General features: G+C 43.1%; 1 protein-coding gene across 1 annotated transcript; it reads left to right on the forward strand.

Moving 5' to 3' along the window:
* The first annotated feature begins 14,250 nt into the window (after nt 1-14,250).
* LOC120029736 (transcription factor Sox-9-A-like) lies at nt 14,251-18,186 on the forward strand. Its single transcript, XM_038975004.1, has 3 exons — nt 14,251-15,049; nt 15,288-15,538; nt 15,870-18,186. Exons 1-3 carry the CDS (start codon nt 14,610-14,612, stop codon nt 16,652-16,654), a joined length of 1,476 nt encoding a protein of 491 aa, XP_038830932.1. The 5' UTR covers nt 14,251-14,609; the 3' UTR covers nt 16,655-18,186.
* The last annotated feature ends 1,646 nt before the right edge of the window (nt 18,187-19,832 follow it).

Below are 19,832 nucleotides of genomic sequence, written 5' to 3' on the forward strand. Positions count from 1 at the left end.
CGCAGACTCTCATAGGTCAGTTTAATACCAGAGGAGAAAAAAAACACAACAATAACATATATAGGATGTGACCCAGGAGTACACAGACGGCTTCATTTCCCCTAACAATTACCACTCTCAATGGGAGAAAAAGAAACAAGGTTATTCTTTCTGTTAATAATGTGCTGTCTCAGCATGTCCACTTCTGATTCAAGGCCTTTCAGGCTGTGGTTTGGGGTGCAGAGTGGTACATTGCGGAAGAGACTGGTTTGAATAGCTGACTTTTATCCTCCCTCCTCCATTCAAACATTTGTCTCAACAGCATCTATTAAATCATTTTGACATCGCTATGGCATGTTGTTTTCTTGAATTACTGTACATACAAGCTCTTACTTTTACATAATGTCCCTTCCTTTTGGAGAGGGTCCCTTTCGGCGGGTTTTGGGGAGGGAGGAGTGGGAGTGGGACGAAAGGAAAGAAGGAGAGATGCTAAGCAATCCGATATCATCACTCTTTCATTTGGCTAGCAGCCTTTCCCAGGTAGTATAAGAGTGAGTGACTGTGCAGGAAAGAATAGGGCTTTTCATTAGGCTGACGAACACTGACGGCCACAGAGAGGAGGGGGAGTGAGAGGGAAGCCATGAGGAAGCAGGAATGGGTTGACAAAATTGCCAAACAACATCCTATAACACATTATGCATAGCTGCATAGCGATGCTGAGGTCGTCTAAGCCCTGTCGATGAGTCAACAATGACTAAGTGGTTAAACCACAAGACCGTGAGCGATTTTAAAGGTAGAACGGTACTCATAACGGTAGCTCCGGCAGGTCATTTACCATGGAGTGCCCTTGTCAGTGTGACAGTGCGAACTATATTTAACCACCTTGCTGTGGTTACAGAGAACAGAATCAAGGAGGGAGGGAAGAAGGTTTGGATGAGGATCCACTCAACAGCACCTAACACAGGTGCTCAGCTGTGAACCAGCCAGGAGCAGGCAATGACATCATATCCAGTTAAACGTTGATAGCTCTGAGAGTCTGGTACTGGACCACCGAGTTTGGTCAGTACAAGTGAGTCACTGAAACACAACAGTCCAAGATACACACAGACACACACACGCATTCATGCTAGGGACTTATGTGAATTGGACCTGTGTAAAAATACATCTGCATTGTGGTTTTGCCCTAACTGACACCAAATAATGGCATAATGAACCACATCAGTTAGTGGGAAACAAACATGTGTAAATGGCAAGCCCACTGCATGGCAGCAATTACCATAAACCCCAGCCATTAAGACATCAAAATCAGCCCTGAAACGTAATTGAGCAGAACCACGGGTAACTGTAGGTTACAAAGCGCTAGACTATGAGGACAAATAATTTTAGAAAGCATCTAGCACCTCTGTCTGCACTGCACAATTCAATAAGCTATGAAAAATGTGCTGCGTTATGGTTGGAGCCCCTTCCAGTCAGACTAACATTTTGCTGTGTCAGAGGTTTTCAAGCATTCTTGCTCTCCGCCTTGGATGCTCTCTCCCTCTCTCCATCTCTCCGTCCACAGACAGAGTTTTCCATTGGCATGGGCCTCCCACTGACAAACCATTATCCTCTCCCCACTGTTAAAACCTAACAACTGCTCAGCATTAAGGTGTGTATCTGTCATTAGTTAACTAGCCCTGGCAGAGGACACCATTGTTATTGTAGAGAGAGGTATTTGCACAAGCCGTATCTTTGGAGAGCACCAGTATTTCTGCGGCTTTTCGCCATCCCCTGTCTGAGTGGATCCAGTTTCCCCTGGCTTGCTCCCATGCCGGTCACCTGATTCACATGTTTTTTTTCAGGGTTTTGAATTCCCTGGAAACCTGACATCTGAAGGCCTCAGAGTGATTCTATGGAAGATCACACTGGATCTGTGCTGGAGACATTCTGTCCAAACAGCAGAGATGATATTTAGTGGTGGTTTGGTTGGTGTCTAGCAGGGGAGAAAGAGCGAGAGAGAGAGAGAGAGAGAGAGAGAGAGAGAGAGAGAGAGAGTGGGGGGGGGGGGGGGGGGGGGTTAGGGAGTAGGATGGAGCAAGAGAAGGAGAGCATAGAGTAGGAGAGAAAGATATTTAGAAAAGAGACAGAGAGAGAGAGAGAGAGAGAGAGAGAGAGAGAGAGAGAGAGAGAGAGAGAGGTAGGTGGGGGGAGTTAGGGAGGGTGGGAGTAGGATGGAGCAAGAGAAGGGGAGCATAGAGTAGGAGAGAAAGAGATTGAGAAAAAGGGAGAGAGAGAGAGAGAGGGAGAGAGAGAGAGAGAGAGTGGGGGGGGGGAGTTAGGGAGGGTGGGAGTAGGATGGAGCAAGAGAAGGAGAGCATAGAGTAGGAGAGAAAGAGATTTTGAAAAAGAGACAGAGGGAGAGAGAGAGAGAGAGAGAGAGAGAGAGAGAGAGAGAGAGAGAGAGAGTGGGGGCGAGTTAGGGAGGGTGGGAGTAGGATGGAGCAAGAGAAGGAGAGCATAGAGTAGGAGAGAAAGAGATTGAGAAAAAGAGACAGAGGGAGAGAGGTATAAGGGGAGAGGGGGAGGAAATGCGAGGGAAAGAAGCTCTGCCTCAGTGTGCAGGTGTCAGGGGCCTGATAAGTCCTGTTTAAACATTCACTGGAACAGAATGACGTATGTCAACAGACGCCTGGTACTCAGGTCTCTGTGATGTGAGCTGAGCCGCTAGCAGGCAGGCACACAGCCCTACAGGAACTATAAATCACAGACACTCGACAACGAGCAGTTAGTGACACCTTTGACCCACGCAGCCAGTAGCCCTGGCACACGCATCCAAGCTAAACCATCCCTCTCCTCTCCTCGTCTCCACCGCACCATATGACGGATATCACATCCAGAACTTCCAATTCTGAACACACTTCCACATATCAAACACCCTGTCACAACAAGTTGAAGTGATTGACTGAATTGGTGGCCTGGTAATCAAAGAATATACCACTTCTGTGTACGATGGCGAGGGAGGCATGGATCTATGACATGGTGTATTGATTATCGTTGATATATATATATATATATAGATGTATAAAGTATGCTTGGGGTATGCTTGGGGTCATTGTCCATTTGGAAGATCCATTTGGAAGACCCATTTGCGACCAAGCTTTAACTTCCTGATTGATGTCTTGAGACATTGCTTCAATATATCCACATCATTTTCCTCCATCATGATGCCATCTATTTTGTGAAGTGCACCAGTCCCTCCTGCAGCAAAGCACCCACAACATGATGCTGCCACCCCCGTGGTTCACGGTTGGAATGGTGTTCTTCGGCTTGCAAGCATCCCCCTTTTTCCTCCAAACATAACGATGGTCATTATGGCCAAACAGTTCTATTTTTGTTTCATCAGACCAGAGGACATTTCTCCAAAAAGTACAATATTTGTCCCCATGTGCAGTTGCAAACTGTAGTCTGGCTTTTTTATGGCGTTTTTGGAGCAGTGGCTTCTTCCTTGCTGAGCAGCCTTTCAGGTTATGTCGATATAAGACTCGTTTTACTGTGGATATATATATTTTTGTACCTGTTTCCTCCAGCATCTTCACAAGGTCCTTTGCTGTTGTTCTGGGATTGATTTGCACTTTTCGCACCAAAGTACGCTCATCTCTAGGAGACAGAACACGTCTCCTTCCTGAGTGGTATAACGGCTGCGTGGTCCCATAGTGTTTATACTTGCGTACTATTGTTTGTACAGATGAACGTGGTACCTTCAGGTGTTTGAAAATTGCTCCCAGGGGTGACCCAGACTTTTGGAGGTCTACAATCTTTTTTCTGAGGTCTTGGCTGATTTCTTTGGATTTTCTCATGATGTCAAGCAAAGAGGCACTGAGTTTGAAGGTAGGCCTTGAAATACATCCACAGGTACACTTCCAATTGACTCAAATGATGTCAATAAGCCTATCAGAAGCTTCTATAGCCATGACTTTATTTTCTGGTATTTTCCAAGCTGTCTAAAGGCACAGTTTTCTTAGTGTATGTAAACTTCTGACCCACTGGAATTGTGATATAAGTGAAATAATCTGTCTGTAAACAATTGTTGGAAAAATTACTTGTGTTATGCACAAAGTAGATGTTCTAACCGACATGCCAAAACTATAGTTTGTTAACAAGACATTTGTGGAGTGGTTGAAAAACGAGTTTTAATGACTCCAACCTAAGTGTATGTAAACTTCCGACTTCATTTGTATATATATACGTAATAGGTACATGTACAGTAGTTATGTCATGTGTAGTAATTTGCCTACATAGTAGTTACAAAATATACATGCACACTCTGGACTCAATGTCTAATCATTGCATCTAGATGTGTCCCAGCTAAGACATCCTTTAGGACTGTTAAACCACAACCTGAATGGAAAGAGAGAGCGCTAAGCCCAGGAGAGAACTCCCAGATCTCCCCTCAGACAGCCCAGTGAGATTCTCAGGAAAAGGCAGACACGGTTTAGCGATTGACTCCCACTGTTTGCCCAGAATTTTGACGCTGCAACTCGAAGTCAAGATGAGAAGTTTCCCAAGGCGTCTCAGCCATACCCATCTCTGGCCTGTCCAACCCAGGGCCAAGGCAATGCCTTATGTATGACCGACACTCATCACTCATGGACTGGAGTAGTTATGGTGTATTACATAGTGGAGTGTAAGGAATTCAGACACTGCATAACGTGGATGTCACGATGCAGCACTTACTGTATAAAAAATGCAAAACCCAAGGCACATGTAGTTTAGAACAATCCAGTATGGTTGGAATGAAAACAATGTCATTTTTCATCCAAATACATAGGCCTAGGTCAGCTGTTCAGCCATAACCAAAATGTTAATGGTCTTGATGAAAATAATAAACTATGTGAAATCTTACCTAGGTAACAATAATATAAATGCCTGCACCAAAGCCTGCCATCTTATCCTCCAACGGAGACGTTTCTTTTTAAGTGCCTAATTGTCTTCTTATCCACTTTTTTTTATGCATACATGTGTATAGATGATGTCATATATTATAGATGCAGCCTGTACCATGTTTGACCATGATTGTTTTTAGTGTCTCAAAACTCCATTTGACTTGGCCACAATGTGGTTAAAAAGAAAAATCTATATTTTGTATTATTGTATCATTGTGGAGTGACACTTAAATAAATGCTTCCAAGTCCAACTCGTTCTAGGCCTACGGCTCAGTCAGTCTTATCATTGTCTTATCCTACCGTTCAAAGGATAGACTATTTTCGACATTGTACAACAAATAGGGTAAGGCGTAGGCTATGCATCCCAGCCGATATCTTACAGTCAAGAGAAGTCAAAGTATGCTATCTGCACAGTACGTAGTGTTTTAATTCCATTCCACCGTTGAAAAGTTGTCAGACATTTCACATTGAATAGAAATATAAAGTTAGTGTTTGTGATATGTGAGTATCAGAGTGTGTGATATGTGGGGGAGTATGGCTGAGTGTAAAGTACATTAGACCATATGTTTTGTTAGTTTGTTGTGTGCCAATTCTGGTAGACTTTGTTATCTTTGACAGGATGTCGCGTGGGTGTAGGCCTACCGTAGCAGTAGCTCTTCTGTACGCACTCTGAGGAAGGGGAGGGGGGGGGGGGGGCAAATCCACATGGTGCAATGGTTACAAGGTGTGTAATCGTCAGTCCAAAATGTTTTGCAACGGCGACCGTTTACTCCAAACGACAACAAAAAAAGAGAGTTTCTATTGGAAAAATTCAGGTAGATCCCTCCCTGTTTGGTTCCGTTTGGTTCCGAGTGAATGTACCCCTTGGATTCAGGTGTGTTGGCCTAGTCTGCTATCTTGGTGCTGAGCAGGTGGCTGGAACTACAGGCAAACAGAGAGAGAGAGAGAGGAGGGGTTACGGGTGAGTCACATTTTTCCATCTCTACTAGTTTTGATACTTGGGCCTCTTTACCCTACACAACTTTGATGACACAAACTAGGTCGAGGAGAGAATCTTGTGTATTGTAAAGAGACGAATCTACATAGATTCAAATCTCTCTTGAAGAGATGTCTTCTACACTACCTCCGGAGGTAGAGGGTCTTCACACTGACTAGACTTTTCACAAAAATACCCTCAGCTGCTCATTTTGTGACACTCGCCCGACAGTTACTAAGCAGGGCAGTGTAAACAGAATAGTCTCGTTAAGCCAACACTCTTACAGTAAAAGTTGTAGTAGCAGAGCAATTTCACAGCTGAAATCTACGGACATTTTACATTTTTCTAAACTCACCAGGGAATTATAAAAATGTTCAGTCGCAATTTGCTTTTTACCTCATATCACGACTTCCATGATACTGATAAAATTAAGCCTGGTTTGTTTGAAGGTAACTTTAATATCTCCCCACCTTGCAAGCTTAATATTTTGGTGGCAATTTTACTAATTTTGCCATGGGGCAGAGAAGGACATTTGAAGTTGTACAGCTAATTTTCTGCAATTCCACACATTTTGCAATAGGGTAGAGAGAAATGTTTTCAGTTTTTAATATGATATCTGAGTGAGAGTAACAAACATAATCAATGGGGGCCCACCGGTCAGATATTACAGGTCAGATGCTGAATTGTCTGTTCTGGCAAAGGTATTGGAGTCCCTAGTCAAAAAGCAGCTTAAGGCCTACCACCAGGAAAACAATATTTTGAGTGGTTGTAGGAATCAGGTTTCAGGTCTAGAAACAGCATTGTCACAGCAACTTAGAAGGTTTTGAGTGATATGAACTGTGCCCTGGGTAAGAAGCTGCATTGTGTATCTATATTCATAGACTTGTCAAAGGCATTTGACACTGTGGACCATACTGTCTTGGTGCAGAGACTGAAGTTCATTTTTATTACTGGTCATGCTTTGGAGTGGTTTGTGAACTACCTGTCAAATTGAACCCAGTGTGTTAAGGTAGATGGTTGTAAGTTGGAAACCATAGAGTTATGCTTGGGTGTGCCTCAAGGATCAATTTTAGGTCCCTTGTTGTTTATTATCTAGATCAACAACATTGGGAGACATATTTTAATGCGGATGACACTGTTCTATATTCAAGTCACAACAGTTCGACTTTGGCTTTTGAAAAAGCTCAAAAAGCTTTTCACATCATTCAATAGAATCTGTACAATTTTAAGCTTGTTCTGAATTATTTTAAAACAAAATGCATGGTATTTTCCAATACTAAACAATTGCTACTTTGGAAGGACATTCTATAGAACAAGTCAAAACGTACAAATATCTGGGAGTTTGGGTGGATGAGAAGTTGAAACCGAGCATGTTGAAACCAGAAGTTGGAACAGAGCATGGAAAAAGATACTTTCACCATGTGTACCAATGAAATGCTTACTTGCAGGTTCCTTCTCTACAATGCAACAACAATAAGAAATAATAAAATATAAGAATACGAACTAAGTAAATGTAGAATAGAATAAACATTTTACCCTAACTATAATACAGGAAGGCATCATTTATAGTCCAATATTTACACATAATAAGAGTCTAGTAGCAGCGTGGGTGAGTTTATGTTTATTGTACTTGGCAAGTCAGTTATGAACAAACTCTAATTTTCAATGACAGCCTAGGAACAGTGGGTAAACTGCTTTGTTCAGGGATAGAATGATAGATTTTTACCTTGTCAGCTCAGGGATTTGAGCATGTAACCTTGCGGTTACAAGTCCAACGCTCTTACCACTAGGCTACCTGAGTGAGTGAGTGGGTGAGTGAGTGCATGTGTGCAAAGGTATGGAGAATCAAAGCAGGTGGTCAGTCCAGTTCAAGTGTTCAGCAGTCTGATGGCTTGTAGATAGAAACTGTATCTGAGCCTGTCGGTATCAGACCTCATGCTCAACAGTAAGGCAGTGAACAACTCGTGGCTGGGGTGTGTCGTGTCCTTGATGATGCTGTCTTCCTTCCTCAGGCACCGTTTCAAGTAGATGTCCTGAATGGGTGGGAGCACGGGTCCCAGTGATATACCGGAACGTCTTCACCATCCGCTGGACGGCCTTGCGGTCGTGGACGGAGCAATTCCCGTACCAGGCCGTGATAACCGGCCGGGAAACTCTCGATGGTGTAGAGGCAGTATTTGGAGAGGACCCAGCGTGGCATGCCAAATTTCTTCAGTCGCCTTAGGAACAGAGATTCTGTTGTGCCCTCTTGACAAGAGTGGTGGTGTTGTTGGTCCATGTCAAGTCCACAGTGACGAGGAACTTAAAACTGCTTACTCTCTCTACCGCAGTCCCATTGATGTGGATCAAGGGATGCTTCCTGAATTCAACAATCAACTCCTTTATTTTGCTGACGTTGAGGGAGAGGTTGTTGTCCTGGCACCACAGTGCCACTTACCTCCTCTGTATTGGCTGACTTGTCGTTGTTGGTGATCAGGCTTACAACGTGGTGTCGTCAGCAAACTTGATAATGGAGTTGGCGTCATGCGAAGCCATGCTGTCATGGGTGAACAAGGAGTACAGCAGAGGGCTGAGGACACACCCCTGAAGGGAGGAGTCTGTGTGGAGGAGATGTTGTTGCCAATCCTCACAGCCTGTGGTCTGCCCATCAGGGAGTTCAGGATCCAGTTGCAGAGGGTGGTGTCCAGAGCCAGGACTCTGAGCTTGGTGTCGAGCTTGGAGGGAACAATAGTGTTGAATGCTAAACTGTAGTCAATAAACAACATTCTCACATAGGTGTTTTAGGTCTGAATGGTGTGAAATTGCATTTTCCAATGGATTTGTATGAGCGGTAGGCAAATTGGGTCCAGTGTGCCTGGATATGGTCCACGACCAGCTTCTCCAAACACTTCATGATGACCAGGGTGAGTGCGAAGAGACGATAATCATTTGGGCATGTCACCATGTTTATCTGGGACACTGGGATGATGGTTGTCTCCTTCAAGCAGGTGCGGACTACATCCTGGGACAGGGATAGGTTGAAGATGTCCGAGAAGACGCCCGCCAGCTAGTCAGCATACACTCTGAGGACGTGTCTTGGGATGCCATCTGGGCCGGCGGCTTTGTGAGTATTCCTCACATCAAGCTTGGAGAGCGAAAGCACCTAGTCGTCCAGAGCAGGTCGAGTCTTCCTGGATGGCTCGGTATTGTCTGCCTTGAAGCGAGCATAAAATGTGTTAAACTCATCTGGGAGGAAGGCTTCCGTGGGCACCACACAGCTGGATTTTCCGTGATAGTCTGTAAGTCCTTGCCACATGCGTTCAATTCAAGTTTAAGTATGTATTGTCTTTTTGCATCCCTAATGGATTTGCGGAGCTCATACCTGCTGGCATTGTCATAGGGGTTCATTCTGCTGACATTTAATACTGCATTACGAGCCCACAGCATGGTACTGATATGTCCGTTCATCCAGGGTTTTTGGCTGGGCTATCCAAGCCTAAAACTCCAGGACCGGGTGTTCCTGGAGGAGTTCAAAGGACAAATAGATGAACATGTTGTTGAGACATGTACAGTGCATTCGGGAAAGTATTCAGACCCTTTGATATTTTCCACATTTTGTTAGGTTACAGCCTTATTCCAAAATTGATTAAATTGTTGTTTTTTGTCATCAATCTACACACAATACCCCATAATGACAAAGCCAAAACAGGTTTTTACACATTTTTGCTAATGTATTAAAATATGAGTATGACGCTACAAGCATGGCACACCTGTATTTGGGGAGTTTCTCCCATTCTTCTCTGCAGATACTCTCAAGCTTTGTCAGGTTGGATGGGAAGCGTTGCTGCACAGCTTTTTTCAGGTCTCTCCAGAGATGTTCAATCAGGTTCAAGTCCGGGCTCTGGCTGGGCCACTCAAGGGTATTCAGAGACTTGTCCCGACACCACTCCTGCTGTGTCTTGGTTGTGTGCTTAGGGCCGTTGTCGTGTTGGAACGTGAACCTTCGCCCCTGTCTGTTGTCCTAAGCGCTCTGGAGCAGGTTTTCATCAAGGATCTCTCTGTACTTTGCTCCGTTCATCTTTCCCTCGATCCTGACTAGTCTCCCAGTCCCTGCCACTGAAACACATCCCCACAGCATGATGCTGCCACCACCATGCCTCCCCGTAGGAATGGTCCCAGGTTTCCTCCAGACGTGACGCTTGGCATTCAGGTCAAAGTGTTCAGTCTTGGCTTCATCAGATCAGACAATCTTGTTTCTCATGGTCTGATAGTCCTTTATGTGGATTTGGCAAAGTCCAAGTGGGCCGTCATGTGCCTTTTACTGAGGAGTGGCTTCCGCCTGGCCACTCTACCATAAAGGCCTGATTGGCGGAGTGCTGCAGAGATGGTTGTTCTTCTGGAATGTTCTCTCACCTCCACAGAGGAACTCTGGAGCTCTAACAGAGTGACGATCGGGTTCTTGGTCACATCCCTGACCAATGCCTTCCTCCTCTGATTGCTCAGTTTGGCCGGGCGGCCAGCACTAGGAAGAGTCTCGGTGGTTCCAAACTACATCCATTTAAGAATGATGGAAGCCACTGTGCTCTTGGGATCTGTGCATCGACATAATCCTGTCTTGGAGCTCTACGGACAATTCCTTCGACCTCATGGCTTGGTATTAGCTCTGACATGTAATGTCAACTGTGGGAACTTATATAGACAGGTGTGTGCCTTTCCAAATCATGTCCAATCAATTTAATTTGCCACAGGTGGACTCCAATCAAGTTGTCATCTCAAAGATGATCAATGGAAACAGGATGCACCTGAGCTCAATTTCGAGTCTCATAGCAAAGGGTCTGAATACTTATGTAAATAAGGTGTTTCTGTTTTTCATTTTTTATAAATTAGAAAATATTTCTAAAAACATCTTTTCGCTTTGTCGTTATGGAGTATTGTGTGTAGATTGATGAGGATTTTTATTTATTTAATACATTTTGGAATAAGCCTATAAACGTAACAAAATGTGGAAAATGTCAAGGGGTCTGAATACTTCCCGAATCCACCGTACTGTAGTTGCTTCTAGTTGTTTACCCGATGTCACTAGTTTGCGTTGCCTGATGTAAGGAAGCACGTTGTTTTATTTCACACACACCACACGCCACACTCATGCCTGCATGCACACACACGCACATTGACTGTTTGTTTGCTGTTGTATTTGTGCTGTTGCCAGCGTCTTCTGTCGTTTTGTTGTACTTTTGGTTTTTTCCCCATCCCCACATGAGGCCTATTGCCTCTTGCCAGGCTATCATTGTAAATAAGAATTTGTTGTTAATTTACTTGCCTAGTTAAATAAAAATGCAATTCAACCATGATTAATACAAGTTTAGATAGCTGGCTAGACTAGTTTACTCATCTAAAACGTTTTATCTCTGACATGGGCTAATTAAGTGACAGTCAGTGACTGACATAACAAGAGAACAACTGTTGATGCACAACCAAATTTCAAATTTGCACCTTGTTGTATTCTCCTATTCTAACTCTCAAGAGTAAGTCTCACTAGACTTTACAGTATTTCATTCATGTAAATCCACCCCAAGGCCACACCTTTTTTCCCCCCTCAATACATTTGTGATGATGCGGCCTTGCACAGTGTGAACGTCTAATTAAATCATGGTCTTATTCTCCCGCTCTTTCATCCATTTGGTTGTCTACCTGTTTGCTGAGTTTAGGCCTAAATGTTAGCTATTGCGCTCGCTGTAAGATTATTATCCCAGTATTTGTAACATTGTGATCAATGTCATTTTCTAATTAGGCCAGTAACAAAGAAGTCTTTTTCAGACATTGAAATCAGGTTCATTTTCGGTTCTGAATTAAAGTTGAACTGACGTCTCTTCCCGGATGTTGAAAATGCATATTTTCCGGGCGTTGAAAATACGTATTTTTCTGACTTTTATCATATTTAATTTACAGACTTTGAAAACATGTATTTTCATGTTAATAATTACTCTAAGATTAACAGGGATGGAACTCTTGGAATTTCAATCAGTGCCATTAAATATGAAAATACCAAATTTCACTGGCCTGGCGGTCTAGGTTTGCATGTTTTCTACTAGCCTGGTTTGAAAACTACTAGCCTCGAGCTAGCAGGCTAGTTAAATGTCCATCCCTGCAGACAAGCATTCGGTTTATAAAACTTTATTCAGGAGTCTACTTTGTTTACATTACATGGCTCGCTAGTTATTATGCATTTTGCTACTTTTAAAAGTAAATATTACTCACTTTAGAACTGTTACTTGCAAGCTCATTGTTTCCTGCAAGTGTGTGGTGCACTTCCTGTGCTTAGTTTCTCCCTGTTTGTTATTTTGATCATATAAATGTTATTTTGAGATGAGGGATTGTATGCACGTTTTGTGGTGAATTTATGAATGTCATTTCATTGATTATTAGTTAAATACTCTGATGTATTTTAAAAAGATAATGTCACCTCTCCGTAGAAGTGAATTGGAATGACCCAATCCAGGTAGGGGTGCTGCCGTCTGGTATCTATGCCAGCCGGTTTCAGACCTGCAGGGCTAGAAGAAGGAACTAGCTTGCTGATTGTAAGAAAACACCTGACTCCACCCGACAGAATGTTATCCAGTGCCTTCCTCGCTTGGACTTGAAACTTTATAACAACATTGTTAGTCCTCATCTTCCTCATCATCATCCTTGGAGCTCTGTTGGTGAATGTATTCAGTGATGCCTTTATTCCTTTTAGGACGATAAACAAACAAGGACACTGTTTAGTGGCGCATGGGTTATTAACAAAAGTCTAAAATGCTCTCTTCTGTTTATGTTAAAAGTGAATATCTTAAATAAACAGGCTCAATGTAAATAAATGTCTGCACAAGAGCGGAGACACCATGGGAGTTTCTGTATCTGGAACCAGAGCTCTAATTGCACTGAGGAGAAGATAGGATTACTGACTGATTCTACATTTCGGCAGGCTGACATAATACAAACAAACAATTTTACAACATCCAGAGTCCCCTTCCACTTAAGCAGCCCGCAATAGGCATAGAAACAGAGAGGGGGAGAGAGAAATAAAACACATGTTGCACACACACACACATTACAACCTCAATCAAATTTCCACAACTTTACAAAGCCAAATAAACAACCAAACGACATGGGTTCGTTCGGAAGGGACTGTGAATGACCAAGCCACTCCCAGTGTACACCGACTTTATTACGGAGATCTCTAGGTGAGACATACATATTTCTGTGTTTTGAGGGAGATATAAATATTATTTATCAATGGAAAAGTGCATGGTGAGCTTGGGTGAGGAAATACTTGTTCGATTTTATAGGAGAATTTTGACCACTGCTTTTATCTCCAGCGCTGTCAATAGAAAAAATATTAATCATCCTCTACGGTTGCAGCAGTGCAAATGTTTCAACCTTTTCTTGTGTTCCTCATGTCCTCCAGAAAAAGGCACACGTTGTAATGTAAGTTCCTGGGCTGCTGTCTCCCCCTATGGGCATATGTTATCATGGCATGCATGGACCAACATTTAATTTCGCCTTCAATCCCTCTCTGCAAACCAAACGGTAAAGACTGTATGGACATTTTGAACCAGTAAAAATAATACTTGGTTTGGTATGCATTTAATAAATTGTTTAAAAATATATATTTGTAATGTATCTGCTGTGGCCTTTGTTTGTCGCACATAATAGCCGTAGGGCATGGTCACTACAGACCCTCGATTGTATGAAGGTATGACTTTGTATGCCTTTCGATATGGGATTTTGCATGCAGACAAATTGAGTCATAATGGAAACATAATTGGTGGGCCTATTTCCATGATTTCATCCTCAATGTTTTATTTCGTCAAGTATTAGTTTTTTTTTTTACTGGTTTAACTTTGAAGGTGTGAGTTAAACAAATCAAATCAAATCATTTTTTATTGGTCATATACACATGGTTAGCAGATGTTATTGCGAGTGTAGCGAATGCTTGTGCTTCTAGTTTCCCGACAGTGCAGCAATATCTAACAAGTAATATCTAACAATTCCACAACAGATACCTAGTACACACAAATCTAAGTAAAGGAATGGAATAAGAATATTTAAATATAAGTGTATGGATGAGACACTCGAATAGTCTCTGATTTAAGAATATAAACATATATTTGTAAACCAAAATCAATTTCAGTACTTTAATTATTATACCTACATCAGTATTGTACACAAAATGTAAAACTGTCTGTGCATATGCTGTGTGTGTGGAGGGGAGGGGGGCGTAGGGATCCAATTCCTTCAGTTCGTTATGCTCTGTCGACCAATCACATTTGGTTATTCTCCGGTATTCTGTAGCCGCACAGTAACTCACTTATAAAGTCCGCTTGCGAAGGATTTCAGTTCAAAGCACGCACACGTTCTGGAGATACTATTTGGAGACAGACTAGAACACTTTCTCTTTTTATCTGGAAAAAAAAGTTGCCGCAAATCATCAGCTGTTGCTCGAGTGTGGAGACGCCTGCAAACAAAACTAGGTTATTATACAATATTTTAGAAAGGCATATGCATAAAGACATTCTCTCTCCAAAAGGCTTTGTGCAGTTGACTGCCTCATTGCAGGAGCAAATAACGTCTACTGTTACTTTTTATCCACTTTTGGACATTTTAAATACTTTGGTCAAACTTTTCCTCGTGTGTAAAGCATCTCTAGGGATCTCACCCTCAAGAGCCGTACTTTCATATTTTGTGCGTAATTGTTCGACAACATTTTTCGTATGAATCTACTCGACCCCTTCCTGAAAATGACAGACGAACAAGACAAATGTCTCTCTGACGCACCGAGCCCGAGCATGTCCGAGGACTCTGCGGGATCCCCGTGCCCTTCCGGCTCTGGCTCAGACACCGAGAACACCAGACCTTCAGAGAACGGTCTGCTGATGGGTCCGGACGGTCCCATCGTCGAGTTCAAGAAGGACGACGATGACAAGTTCCCTGTGTGCATCCGCGACGCGGTGTCCCAGGTGCTGAAGGGCTACGACTGGACCCTGGTGCCAATGCCAGTCCGAGTGAACGGATCTAGTAAGAACAAGCCCCACGTCAAGAGACCGATGAACGCGTTTATGGTTTGGGCGCAAGCCGCCCGGAGAAAGCTGGCTGATCAGTACCCTCATCTGCACAACGCGGAGCTGAGCAAAACTCTGGGGAAACTATGGAGGTGAGTCTCACTCCTCTCTGTCATTACTTCCAAAGGTTTATTTCGAGTGGCATCGCGTTTGTGGTCTTATTACTGAAAATAGTTTTATTTAATAGGCAAACTCAATTCTAATTTTACTCATGCATTTCACGCTCGCATGTGAACTCGATACTGTGATCATTTAACCTTCGTAGTAAACTATTTGGTTGTCAATTTAATATTTGATTTACTCATGTATCTATTTGCCTTTCACGCACAGGCTACTCAATGAGGGAGAGAAACGTCCGTTCGTGGAGGAGGCAGAGCGCCTGAGGGTACAGCACAAGAAAGACCACCCCGACTACAAGTACCAGCCCCGGCGAAGGAAGTCCATGAAGAACGGACAAAGCGAGTCTGAGGACGGCACCGAGCAGACGCACATATCACCAGGAGCGATCTTCAAGGCGCTCCAGCAAGCTGACTCTCCAGCCTCTAGCATAGGAGAAGTGCACTCCCCCGGAGAACACTCCGGTAAGAATAAATAAAATGCGTAGTGCCTATTGCATTGGTCTCATTCAACATGTGTTCGTCAATGTATATTTGACACTTCAATGCTGCTAGACTTTTTATAAGAATAAACCTGTATGAAATAGATTGTTTGAAAAGCTGATGACTGATATTATCATATATGTTCTCTGTTAGTTTAACTTGATGTCTAGACCCATTTCTTATTCCACTCATGCTTGACCACTTGTACAGCCCTTATTTTTCCTTTTCAATTAAATCCATGGGTCTGCTCTTGCTCTGAGATTTGTATTACAGAAATATGTATTCTATATGTAACCCACCCTCTCTCTCTCAGGCCAGTCCCAAGGGCCCCCCACCCCTCCCACCACACCTAAGACCGACATCCAAGTGGGCAAGGTGGACCTGAAGCGCGAGGGTCGCCCCTTACAGGAAGGCACGGGTCGTCAGCTCAACATTGACTTCCGCGATGTGGACATCGGTGAGCTGAGCAGCGACGTCATCTCCCACATCGATACCTTCGATGTCAACGAGTTTGACCAGTACCTGCCCCCCAACGGTCACCCAGGCGCTCCTGGCACTGCCGCTGGCCAGGTCTCCTACAACGGCACCTATGGCATCAGCAGCTCCGCAGTCAGCCAGGCAGCAGGGGGCACCGCAGGGCACAGCTGGATGACCAAGAGCCAGAGTCAGCAGCAGCACTCCCTGACCACGCTGGGTAGTGGAGGGGAGCAGGTTCAGAACCAGAGGACCCCCACACACATCAAGACAGAGCAGCTGAGCCCCACCCACTACAACGATCAGCAGAACTCCTCCCCCCCGCAGCACGTCACCTACGGCTCCTTCAACCTGCAACACTACAGCTCTTCCGCCTACCCCTCCATCACCCGCGCCCAGTATGACTTTTCTGACCACCAGGGCGGCACCAACTCCTACTACAGCCACGCAGCCGGGGGCCAGGGCTCAGGGCTCTACTCCTTCAGCAGCTACATGAGCCCCAGCCAGAGGCCCATGTACACCCCCATCGCAGACACAACAGGAGTGCCCTCCGTGCCACAGACCCAAAGTCCCCAGCATCACTGGGACCAGCAGCCAGTGTACACACAGCTCTCCCGGCCCTGAGGACACAGTCATCTACACACAGACTTACATAGACTGATAGACATGCCCATCTTGCAGAGGGAGACTTTGTCACAACATTCCAACATCTAGCTCCCAGCAAACAGACACTTGAATTTACAACAGAGGAGAAGACAACAAAGAAGAAGAAGGAAAGCTGGACTTGAGAGAACTGAAATTAGATCCGAATGGCTCACAACGTGCCTTTTTTTTTGTGTATTGATGAAACATATTTTGAGCATTGAGAAATCCTCTGTGAGGACTGTTTAAATTGTTGATATTTTTAGTAGGTACTGTGTATGTTTTCTTACCTTTTTTACTCTGGCAGTTTGCTATTCTGGGGGATTTTAAACACGTATTTGTAGAGAAAAAGCTTTATTTTTATCCAGTTCAGCAGTAAACCACAGTAGTGCAGTTATCTATTCTATGGCCTCAATTCTCTGGTGGAATTTTTTACAGGCAGTAAATCTCTGTCCTTTTTTGGTTGTGTTAGTTTTTGTTTGTCTTCCTGCAGTGCATTGTGCTTATATGTGCTGTGGCATCCAACAAAATGAACTACATTTGTATTTGTGCAGTTTAGGGTTTCTCCATCAATGATTTATTATGATTATAGCACGTTCTTAGATGTAAGAGGGGCATGTTGTGAATGGCAAGGGAAGAAGTTTGGACGTTATCGTTTTGTGCAGGAGATTCCAGCCTTTTGCACCGTTAGTGCCTAGCATATCAGAGGTTGGGTGATAGGATGTGTGTGTGCTACAGCACATACTATAGAAGAGAGAAGTCACAGCTGAGATTCTACTTACCATCTGACAGCATGTGTTTGACAGCCACAGGAAGTGCCCTTTGACCTCTCGGGCGTCCCCTGCAGTCCACCATCACGCCAGTGTCGTTTTACAGCCCCCTGCCTGATCCACCTCTCACCCCCTCCCGCCCCCTCTCAGTCTTAACCCTTTAATTTATTTATTAGCTTAATTTTATTTTCAAAGTAATTATTATTTAGCATTTTATTCTTTATTTTATATTTTATACAATTAATTAATTTGTCTTCAAAATAAGTTACCTTCTGGATATTAAATGTCATATAAACCGGTCTTTTTAGCCGAGGGGGTTACTTAAAAAATGACACAAACTGTAATCATCATGCTTTATTTATCGTATGTAAATGTTTCTATTTTAAGTGTTTAATTTGTAATTTTTTGTTATCTAGTTGTGTACGGATTATTGTTAATTGTGAAGTTTGGATTCTAAACTGGAAATACGTTTTGAGCATAATGACAAAGTTTTACAATTAGTTATGTTTACGCTGTGGCTAATATGTTTGTGTTATTAGAGGTACCAGCATCCCTGTCTTTTCTAAGGACTTTTTTTTTAACGTCCTGACACATACAGTACTATCTCAGTATTGATGTTTTTTTTTCTGATGCATCTGAACAAATTGTCATTTTCTTCAGCTAGCTTAACATGTTACTGTACTGTCTTAAAAAGAAGCTTAACTTTTGTATTGTATTTGCAATAAAAGAGAAAATACTCTAGAAACAAAATGGTTGTTGATATTTTATTGCACAATACATGACCTACTTATTGAATAGGGTGGGGGAACAAGGAATCTAGTTGATATGGATAAACATTATGCTGCATAACACCTCTCTATAAGCTGGAATTCATAACATTTAAACCAACCCAATATCAATCTCAGAATTTTACTGTTTAGTCAAATTGAGACAGAGAGGTAGACAGAAAGAGTTAAAGAGCGAGCCTGAGAGAAGGCAGTTCTCTCAGAAGCCTTGTTTTTCTCATTTGTTTTCTCGTTCTTTCTCTTCCGTCAGCTGGAGCAACAGGGGGTACCTCCTTCCTCCTGTCTGCATGTTGTAAGGCTCTGGAGCTTTACTGGGAGAGGCTACTCTGCAGAAAAACATTACAACCGTGAAAAAAACTTTAATGTTTTTCAATTTAAAGCGGGGGACTTTGCTTCCCTACCAGCAAAGCTCTCTTTAAAGATTGTCAGTGCTGCCACCTTTTGAAGGTCAACTCAAGGAAATATTTACAAGCTTCACAACACCAGGGGACCAAGTGCCATTTTCCTATTCTCTACTACTATGAATCACACCTTTTGGAAGCTATTGTGATTTTTGAAACCACAGTTTTATAGTATGGACACAAGGCATAGGAGGACCATAAAATGTGACTCGTTTCAGGAAACTAGGCGTATGTCTCGCGTCACAAGCATTCGAACGTAAACATTTATTTTTGATCAAACTGTGTTTTATGGCAGAAATGCTTTCTGGAACATGTAAACTTCCATGTTCCTTAATAACAAACTTGTATGCCATCTGTAAATATGAGTAAAATAGAGCCTAGTTGGTTTAGCCACAGAAAAAGACAGGAACCTTCCCGCTAGCCATGATTGGCTGAGATAATGGATGGACTGGACATGCTGAGAGATGAGTTCGGATTGGTCTGCCATGTAGCACGCTTCTGTCTATAACAAAGGGCTGCTCAGTATGTGTAGGTAACCCTTTCTAATACAGCTTTTATGAAAGATATCACAAATAACTGCAAAAGTGTTGTTCCCCACTTTCTGGAGGACAGAGTTTTGAAATCAGTGGAATGCCCGGTGGAAGCAGCATATGACAGCTAAGGAGATGGAGAAAATTCTGGCTTTTAATTGCAAATATGTGGAGGGAGTCAAAAACAGAACACACAGAAGGCTGTTGTATAAAACACCTGTCTCCGGATTACATCTTCAAACTAAGGGCAACCATGGCATCTGTGACATAGAGGAAGGAGTATTTATCCATGTATATGGACGGGTAAGAGAGTCTGGCAAGCTACATTTTCCGATATTATACGTTTCAAATTTAGTCAGAAAGTTGTTTTCATTGCAAGTTAATAAAGCGTGCTGTTAGCTAGCTAGCTAACGTTAGCTGGCTGGCTCGCTAGCTAATATTACATGTATGATCTGAGTAGTAATATTATTTGTATCTCAGAGCCATTTGCATTGATAGTTATAGCCTAATGTTAGCTAGCTAACATTGAATCTAGTTGATTTGCTATCTGCAGATTCATGCAAGGTAGTAATGTCATGAGCTAGCTAGCTACATGTCTAATCAAAAGACTCTACTATGCAAGGTACCATTTCACTGTACCATAACACCTTCTGTATCCTGTGCATGTGACAAAT

Source organism: Salvelinus namaycush, chromosome 35 (assembly GCF_016432855.1).
Source record: "Salvelinus namaycush isolate Seneca chromosome 35, SaNama_1.0, whole genome shotgun sequence".
Classification (NCBI taxonomy): Eukaryota; Metazoa; Chordata; class Actinopteri; order Salmoniformes; family Salmonidae; genus Salvelinus; species Salvelinus namaycush.

What these genes read in the sequence shown, in the direction of transcription:
- LOC120029736 (XM_038975004.1), top strand. Translation starts at nt 14,610, where the DNA reads ATGAATCTACTCGACCCCTTCCTGAAAATGACAGACGAACAAGACAAA. An exon ending in ACTCTGGGGAAACTATGGAG is followed by an intron (nt 15,050 to 15,287) that starts GTGAGTCTCACT and finishes TTTCACGCACAG; the next exon opens with GCTACTCAATGAGGGAGAGA. An exon ending in CTCCCCCGGAGAACACTCCG is followed by an intron (nt 15,539 to 15,869) that starts GTAAGAATAAAT and finishes TCTCTCTCTCAG; the next exon opens with GCCAGTCCCAAGGGCCCCCC.